Source organism: Pagrus pagrus (genome assembly GCF_965226575.1).
Source record: "Pagrus pagrus genome assembly, chromosome: 1".
NCBI lineage: Eukaryota > Metazoa > Chordata > Actinopteri > Spariformes > Sparidae > Pagrus > Pagrus pagrus.
Window position 1 is genome coordinate 23,463,594 of NC_140185.1, and position 10,191 is coordinate 23,473,784.

At 37.2% G+C, this 10,191-nt stretch overlaps 1 protein-coding gene across 1 annotated transcript; it reads right to left on the minus strand.

The window, feature by feature from the left end:
* Nucleotides 1-3,011: 3,011 nt before the first annotated feature.
* cyb5b (cytochrome b5 type B) lies at nucleotides 3,012-8,413 on the minus strand. Its single transcript, XM_084343770.1, has 5 exons — nucleotides 7,892-8,413; nucleotides 6,171-6,299; nucleotides 5,085-5,111; nucleotides 4,932-4,963; nucleotides 3,012-4,613 (listed from the first exon to the last, which is right to left on the minus strand). The coding sequence occupies exons 1-5, from the start codon at nucleotides 8,090-8,092 to the stop codon at nucleotides 4,523-4,525; spliced, it is 480 nt and encodes a 159-aa protein (XP_084199896.1). The 5' UTR covers nucleotides 8,093-8,413; the 3' UTR covers nucleotides 3,012-4,522.
* Nucleotides 8,414-10,191: the final 1,778 nt, after the last annotated feature.

Consider the following 10,191-nt stretch of genomic DNA (forward strand, 5'->3'; position numbering starts at 1 on the left):
CAAAGACAGGAGTGCACCAACAGTCCAGATGTTTGTAAAAGCCAGCCCCATGTCTGTTTGGTCAGTATGTTGTCTCTATATCTTCATATACTTATAGACTTATTAGTCTCAATCAGTATCACATTATTACAGTAACAAGTCAATTTGGTTGATATAACCCAAAATCACAATCACATTGCCTTAGTGGGCTTTACAGTCTGTACAGTGAATGACACCCTCTGTCCTTAGACCCTCTATTTGAGTAAGAAAAAACTCCATGGAAGAAGAAAAAAAAAACACACAAACAAATGGAAAAAACCTCAGGAAGAGTCACAGGGGAGGGATCCATCTCCCAGGATGGACAGACATGCACAGAACAGAACAACAAAATCACAGAGTACAAATTTAACAATGTTGCGGGTTGCCCGTCTTTGCTCCCATGTGTGACAGCACTGTGTTTATTGTGTTCCTGCTGTTTCATACCCATGAAAACCTAAAGATAAACACAGCTGAATATTGTGATGAATTTATCAGAGTGGGTACACAAGTAAGATTAGCCATTTTAATATACCATCCCCACTGCTGCACTGTTTCCGGCCAAATGAAATACATCTTGAGGCTGTAGTGCCATCTTGTGTTAACAATACGTATGGAAAGGAAACAACACCCTTTGACCACCAACACATTTATGATCATTTCTAACAGGCTGTGGTAGATTCTGAATAGAATGAATTTTTGTTATGTTATGCTATTGAATGTGCTTTTTTTCATTTTTCGTTTGTTGGCTGCTAAAATTGTGGTATAGATGTGCATTGAAGAAACCCCAACACAAGTAGTAAAGGCAATAGAAACAATTCATCAGTTCATGCAACAAAAGGGCATCCAGTTCTTGATTTGTTCCACCTGATTAAAGAGGATTCATCAATGGGTGTTGATTTGTGCTTTCTGCGCTGCTCATGAGCACCGTGTGAGGGCTCTTGTGGAGGTTGCAGATGGAAAGGCTTTCAGTCTAATCACTGCTTCCTGCTCCTCTCCACAGAAGAAGTAGCTGATGGGAGCAGGCGTATGGAGAACTCAAGTGTTATGCACTTTGTGCCTGCATTGCACTATGAAATGGTTACCTAAAGAAAACTAATCAGAGTATAAGTGCATGACCACATTATTATTATCTACCTCAATGCAATTTTTACATTAAATCACAATGGCACAATGATTACATTTTTAACAAAAGGATACCCAAGTGTGAGGATCATTCAGTCGTTGTGCTTTGTGCCTCCCACCTCCCTGTAAAGCATGGAAAGTGTACTCTTTCTTTAAGCAATTATATATTCACTGCCTATCACCTTGATGTGTTACAATGGAGCTCATTGCCTTTAGTCATCAGAGTATGAATGAATACCTGTCGCAGCTCCTGCAGATAGGAGCAGGGCCACAGAGTGAAATTAAACCCAGCTGTTAAATTTTTCATATCAGTATTCCTCTCAAATTAGCACAGCACTGTTGTGACATACTATTCATTATTGAGTACATGAATATTTAAAGGAAAGGGAGACGTACCTGTCAGTGGATTTTTGCCAATAAAAATCATTTTCGCTTTAATGCTCTGAGATTGTACTTAAACAGGACCGATCAGATGTGTAAAGAGTGGTGACCACACAGGACACAGGGCTGTGACACTATGTGAGGCAGGTCCACCCACCACAGCAGCCTCATCTAACAAAGTGATGTTTTCAGGGTTGCTTGTATTACAGGTGTTAGCTGAATTAAAGCTTCAAGCTGCCCAACACCTGCAGTTGTTGCTCCAACTACCCTGCACTCGAATTTGGGCTTATTCCTTTCTTCAGCATCACCCTGTCATTTTTAAACTTGTGACTGGCATCAGCAATAACAGAGGTCTGACTTTTGGTGCACAGTTCAGAGGCTGATTTCCAGCAATTACAGATCAAGAGCTGAAGTTAGTTTACGTCTCAACCCTCTGGCTAACGTTCCCATCATTGTTTTCTAGGTTAGACTGTCATTATAGTGTCCTCCCTCTCTGATCATAATCACTTCATGCTACAACTGAATAAGCAAATAAACTAGTTTCAAACCCTGCACCAGACAGCATGCTACATTCACACAGGCTCCACTGTCTAAAATTATTTCTTCTTTTTTTCAACATGAATCAATATTTAACACATTTTCACTGCATCTTCTGCAAAAGCTAATGTACCTATAACACAATTTACCAAAGGCAAGAGTCTGCTAAGAGTATAGGAGGATACGTGGAGTTCTTATATTCTGACAAAATATCTATAGAGAAAATATTTAGCAGCATGGCTTCCTGCCACAGTCCACAGTCGGTTAGGTTACAGGTTAGGTTACACTAAATTGCCTGGAGGTGTGAATATAGGTGTGAATGGTTGTTTATCTCTATGTGATGAACTGATGACCTTCCAATGTCAGCTGGGATTGGCTCCAGACCCCACAACCCTGCACAGGATAAGCGGTTACAGATAATGGATGGGTGGAAATTTTCAATGCATATTTCAATGTTTTTCTGTTTGGGAACTCTAAAAGATGCTTTAGGGCCTTGACTTTGATGATTTCATTTCTGTTGGGGAGCAAACATTGTTAAGGAATGATAATCTTCATCACATATTGTATATATATATATATATATATATATATATATATACATCATGTATCTAATGAAGGGTTGTGAGGGTTACTTTAAAAATGTAATCCAAAAGTTACTTATTTCCTGTTTTTTTTGTCAGTAATCTATTTCAAGTATCACAATATTAAAGTAATGTAACTGGACTACTTTCCGTTACTTTTGGATAACCTCAATAGCAAATATATGCAAATAAAGATGCTAAAATATCAGTGAGATTACTTTACTTACTCTTGATACATGTGAAGTTTTGTGCATGGCTACGGACTACTATATGATTCTTTATTTTAAAACTGTAATCCTGATAGTAATCCCCATTTTTACTGAATGTATGTATAATCTTAAGTGATTCACTCAGTATACAATGACTACCCAGTTGAATTTTTGAAAGGTACATTTTATTCAAAGAGACTTTTAATGACAGGAAATGGCAGTTGAAATGCAAACAGATGGCAAATATTTATCTTCAAAGTCATCCAACTACATTTTGACATCTGCAAGTAAATACTGCAGCTACATGTAAAAATAGCAGCAAGTTAAATTAAGAAAATTTGAACTTTTGTGAACTGACAGGTGGTAAATTGACTTCGAATTGTAATGGTCATTGAAGTTGGAAAATGCTTTCTGTGATAGTAATATAGTATAAAATGCCTATTTCAGAATATCCAATAAAAGGTGTGACTTAAGAAATGCTATGCAAACCTTAGCTTAGCCAGAACCAGAAAACGAACAGCAACCTGGATAATTAATTGAGTAATTGAAATAGATGATTATTTAATGTATGCTGACCAACTTTAGCCTTAAAGACATCCATCTACGACTCTTATGACAACTGCCCAAGTTCATTCAATGCAATAATTCAAACCCTCCAGTGACAGCTGCCAGTATTATTCACCCTAAACATTGAATTAAGATGCATTACAATGAAACAAAGCTGTGAAAAAGCATCAGTTAAATAACAAACGGTATAGTGAGGAACATTAAATTTAAAAAACAAAACAATCAAATAACAAATACTTCTCTGCTATCAACTCAATCATTCATGGTCAGTTATTATGTCTAGGTAATAAAATATTACTCTTCGATTACATACCACATAATTTATTTTAATATATGGACCAGGTGTTTTGAAATTTACACATATTCCTGATAACAGAAGCTCTACCTTAAATAATCACTGATAACAATATAATCCACCACTATGTTCAAAAATGAACAGACGCAAAGATTTGACACTGCAGCTACAAGGTTGGAAAGTTTATGCATTTACAACCAAAGGATAAATGCAATCAAGAATTGCTTAACATCAGAACTGTGTACTAAGGAGTGAAGGGAATAAACTTAAGATTCTTACTAAGAGTTAGGCAGCAGTAACATTTCTCACTTTATTCAAACTAAGAAAATGCATTAGAATTTATAATTCAGTGTAAACGGTAGAATGGTCACTGTTAACTATTACCCTGATTTCATCACCATTCTGCATAATTCATCCTTCAGTGTTTCCATTCAGTGAAATGATGGGGTATGTTAGCAAAACCTTTCTCTGAGCAGGCAAATGGTTAAAAAGCACACAGAGACCAAACTTGGTCAAATGCATATGAAAGTTTAAGTTAAAAGACGACGTTTAACATGAATGACAACAGGCATAGTGACAATGAAACAGAAAGAAACTGAAGGCAGACAATTTAATAAGGTCTCTGCCCAGCTGTCTATTTGGTGCACTCTACGTAGACAGACAAGTACTTTATCAAACTGTTCCCTCCTGTTCTTGTTGCAGAAGATGCACACACTCCTACTTGTGTGCGTTCAGTGTGTGTATGGAGGTTTTGGTCAAACATTTCAAGGCCTGATGAAAAGAATGAGATGCAAACGGGATGCCAGCAGCACTCAAGAGGACTTGTGTTCAAACATGTAGAAGCGATACATGGCGCCAACAACAACTGCAGCAACAGCGGGTATCAACCACACGGTCCAGGAACTGCAGGGAAAATTAAACATCATTGATTTATTGAGCCAGAGCAATTAAAATGGACAGAAACAAACAAGAAAAGGCAACAATAAGATACATTTATTTGTGAATTTATCAGAAAAGAAAGGAAATGAGAGGAAACCATAAATCAATAATACAGAAAACAGTGAAGATCTCATATTTGTACGCATACAGCAAATTATTCTGAATCATTTTTCTTCTTGCTTTCCATTTCCAGAAGCATGTTTTGTCAATAACTTGAAAGAGGACTTTGTGCATGAAACAGGAAACAATAAGACTGGTCTATTGTTCGGCATGATGACTCACCTGGACTCTCCTGAATTTGAGTTGTGTACCTCCTGTGGCAGAAAACAAAAGGACGGAAATTAAAAGAGATTACATTGTATTGTCTTAGTAGGTTCTGTTTCAGGGACTTTTCTGTTGCACTTAGGATGGTGTCAGATGAAAAGACAAGCTTACCTTTACGGGCTCCTTTTTTCTGTCATCCTACGAAGAAAATCAACAAAATAAGTATTATTGTCTTTGTGTAGCTGACACAAATTACACTCAAACAAAACTTCAAATGAAAAGCAAAAACTAAACTCAGATGTGTTCATATGAAACAACAAAATCTGTAAGACTGTAACTTTGGAAAATGCCCACTTGATTTTTCTAGTTCAGATGGTAAAGCCTCATATTTGCATCATACAAACTCTGAAATACATTTTATAAGTAACGAAGACTGTGGATTTTGTCCTCCATCACTACAAAAAAGGGCCTCAGGAAGGGATTTGCAATGACCAATTTACACAGGAGGAATGGTTACAGTGAGCAAAAACTTATTTTTCTAATGTGATGATCCATGCTCAATTTCCAACAAACACAACACTTTGTTTTGGGGTGGAAAAGTTTAGTTTTTGTTTCATCACACAACAGAACCTTTTGCTTCTGCTCTCATTCTTTCACATGCCTGTTTGTGTCTTCTGGCAGACGGTCATGTTTTTTGTTCCCCAGGATGTGGTCTTCTCCAGCCACTCTTCCCTGCTATTCTACTGGCATGATCTCCAATAACGGCATGGGTTCTGCTCAGTTTAGTTGGATGACCATCTCTACATATTTTTATATATTTTTTTAATTGATGGATGGATGAAAACCAGGTAATAAAAACTGAAAGCTGAGACTGCTTGGGACATAAGAGAGATGCTTTTAAATAAATTTAAACCTAAGCTACAGCTTTCAGCAGTAAGGTAAAACCAAAACAATGCACCTCTATTGGCCTAATTTCACTCTTTCTCGCCGGATACAGAACTACGCTCACAAGACAACCTCATCTAAAAGGGCGTTACAAGTCAATTTCCACCGTGGTATCATGTCCCCCAATGTACTATTAAGCATGTAAAACCCAAATTATTCCATGGCACCTTGTGACTCCGAGCAACATGTGCACCAAATGGTGACATAGATTGATTGCTTTGCTTGATTAGGATAGAGTTTGTTGTTGGTATTTGAGTGATATGGACATCATGTAAAAACCCTAGAGGCAAGAAATCAGAGGTCTGATCTTACCATGTGAAGCTCCCCAATGAAGTACTGCTGAAGCATCTCCCTGGCATCTGTGGAATGACCCACATCCTCAAAGCTCTCTGTGGCGTCTGCACCTGCCTGCTCCAGCAAAACCTCCTCACCTCCTGGATGCTGAGGACAAAGAATGGGTTGACACAGGACAGAGCTAGTTAATTCCCTTGCTTGGAATATTATACAGCTAATTTCAATGCTTGATTAGGTTTAATGCAAAGCAGGGGCAGTTTGGTACTTTAGTACTTCATTGTCAATACCAATAAGAAAACTAATCATTTCCCATTTTTCTAATTGAAAAAGTAGTTCCTATCCTGTAGTTGACGTGAACCTGAAGAATTTCCACAGCTCTAATAAGATTTGTTCTGTTAAAACTTGTAGAATGTTTCCTTCCTCTCTGAACCACTGAGGAACATGCATACATTTTTTTAAAATGTGCTACTTTGGCTCTGATGCAGCATCCTCTCACACAATATCCAATTGGTAACATGTCACAACAAGTAGCCTATAAACACTGAATAATCTGAATCTGCAAAGTAACTAGTAACTTTAACTATGTAAATGGAAATGGAAATATATGAAGTGCAAAGGAAGTATGAAAAAAGTAAATACTGAACAAAAGTAGCTAAAATGTTTTACTTAAGAATGGAACTTGAGCAAATTGTGCTCGCGGGTTGTTCAAATTGACACTGAGATTTTAACTTTTAACACAAATTAATATCAGTCCCAAATATCCAGTCTCCTTGATTTCTAATAATCGATATCCGTATCGCCCCCGAAAAAGTCATATCAGTCGACCCCTACTGTTAAGACTCTAAAAAGTGCTATTTTGGATATTGAATACTTATGTAATGTAAAGTTAAAGGTTTGAATGCAGAACTTTTACTTGTAATGAAGAATTTTAACTCTGTGGCAGTACTAGTGTTACTTCAGTCGAGGATCTGAAAACTTGCTCCAGCACTGGTATTTCTAAAGACCATGTCACTTATCACACTGTTGCTTATCTTACAGTGTTAGCATGGTTACGTATCACACTGCATGTACTGTCTCAGTTATTGTGGTCTGCTCAAGATAACCTGAGGACGACGATGAAGTTAGCTTCCGATTCGTTGCACTTTCACAAATAGTAAACTTTCAAAAATATAAATATGAAATTGCGTCATAAATAGTCTCCAACATCTCTGTGATAATCTAGTCCAGCTTTAATAAATCTAGGTAGAGTGATTTTTGGACCTGGTCCAGTGTGGTCTAATATTGAAAAAGCAGTGGAAATCTCCCTTTTTTTGCCTGCTCACTAAAGAATAAAAGGTTTCACACATCTCAAAGTGGCACTCAGACACATTTCAGACCTAACCTGTCTAACAAAAAGCGCTCAGCTTCGCAGACTACAGGTCAAGTTTCCCTCAACTTTCTCCTCGACTGCCAAACTGGAAGCGTCGAATCAGAAGCCAACTTCAGCATCGAAACGTAACCTTGTTTAACCTCTAATTAACTTCAAACAGAGAGGTTAACTGCTGGATAGGGTCGATACGAGCTTCAGTAAACACATTCAGCAAACAATACACGTCAATGCGTAAGGCTAACGGCTATCGTTTTGTAATTCCAGGAAGTAACACTGGTCTGATCCGAAATTGGACAACCAAAGGCTGAGAGCACACACGTGTAATATAACAGGGTTATAGCTTCACCAGCTGGTAGAAATCATGTCTTACCTCTTCGAGGAAACTTGTGATGTCATATATTTTGTCATGAATGATGAGCCATGTGTCATTGCACATATTATGTACTCGTATTTCTTCTAACGTGTAATATTTTACACCACTTTCTACTGCTTCGCTGTTCTCCTCAACACTGGTGGCATCAGCGGGTCCGTTGCATGTGTTAATGAGGTTCTCGTTAATTTCCTCACCCATTCTGACGGTAATGCAGATAACCTAAGCTATATCGACTGAGCGCTTAGCTAACGTTAGCTTCTGTTAGCCAGGTACGGATGTAGCGCTATCTAGCTACGTGTAGATCCGTTTCCACCTTGTATGGATGCGGTCAGCTGTGGTCCAACAAGCCCCGAATGTCACCGTAACGACCGGCTAACCATTAACACTATTCTTAAGCCACCAATTCTAAACAGTGTTGGGTTACGAAATCAAGAAAAACACCCTAACCCGGCACATCAGCAGACATGTGAAACAGACCAATGACATGCGTGGTATTTTACCATGAAGCCCAAACACAACGACTGGCCAATGAGAGCGTGACTTCTCGAGTGACGACCAATCACAATCGACCAGTTCATCATCACGAGACTAGAACATTCTGCAGAGGCTGTCAACTGTGCGCTGTCGATGCGCATGCAGTGCGTTTCTAATGACGTAACATGACTTTCGTGTGCAGGCCTCGTTTTGTAACTTCTTTATTATCATTTTCAATTTTAAAGATGAAGACCTTGTATATGATTAAGATAAATATGGCTGATAAAAATATTTAAATAATGAATATGTAATTCTGATAAGGATAGTATATCAGTAATACATTTATACTGTTGTATGACAAAGATAAAATGGTAATCAATATAATATTTAGACAAGTTTTGGAAAATTAATTAGAGTGTAGATTTAGATTTAGACTAGCTGGTTAATTATCATTCAATGACTTATGGAGAAGGGGTGGGATTAAATTTGTTTATACTTCTTCTCACTCTCACAAAGTCATCAATTGTTTGATCATTTCTTTCTGCTTTCTGCTTTTCATTGTCTGTAAATATCTATTTGTTTCTGTCTCTCCACTATGCCTTTTATTTTTATTTTTTGTTATTTGTTTTTGAACTATTATTCTTGTCTGTCATTTCTTGTTCTTTACATATTCAAAATAAAGTTTTCAATCAATCAATCAATCTGCAGTAAGAAGCAACAAAAATAACCCTGGAATCAATTAAATTATTTAAACAAGTTATTGTCTAACTTTGAAACGAGCTGGTTGGTCTAAATGCTGGCTTGCAATGACAGAATACAAAATGTAATATAAAAATGTTTATTTAATTATGTGTAAATACACTGTAAATTTTCAGGCTACTATATTTTGGAACAGTGGAATAATTTGTGACCACATATAACTAAAAACAAAGGAACATATAAAAGATAATTTTATAAATTCCTAACTAAAAACCTTCTTTGCTGACACTGGGGCCTTTGAAGCAGATGTATGCTACTGATAGATCAGGGTGCCAGCCACAAGACAGTGGTAGATAATTTTCCAGTGGTTTAGTTCACATGTCAAACCTGGCTTTCATCCCCTTTTGAAACACATTTGGAAAAGCCTTTTAGGAGCACCTGTTTCAGGAAACACATGGAAGACACTTTTTTCAGTAAGCAGCATAACTTTTGGTCGTACTAAGATAAAATATCTCTGTTCATGCAACATCAGCAAAAACACATAAATACTGTATAAGGTTCAAAACTTGTCAACAACCCTGCCCCCACCCCAGCTGAGTGCCTCTTTACACCATGCTAAAGTCTGATCGTAATTTACCTAAAACCCACCATGTGACTGTCTACTTAAGCTGTTGTGTGAAAGAGAGACTCAGAACTATGCAACATTCAGGGATAAAGATCCAAACAAGCCATCTCTTTAAATATCAATACTTGTGTTGTTGATGACTATGGTTTTATCGGAAACAAACAAAAAACATTTGAAAAGTATAAATGGATTTACTGATATACTGGCTTTTTATAATTAAAGCAGCAAAGGGAGTACTGTGTGTTTTGTATTTACAATTCAAGTAGTTTGCCTTTATAAATTACTCATTCTTCGGTTTTCTAAAGCAGCATGTTTTCTTTGTAATTCAAAGCTCCAAGACTCTCTTTTCTTCTCAGCTACTCATTCTCTAAATTAATATGTTACTAGTTTACAATACTTATCTCAGTTGTTGGTGTTGATAATTTGGCCAGAGGGGTTATTATACATAATGTACAGAGGTCATAACAGAGATCATGATGTGTTTGCATGCATGAAATTT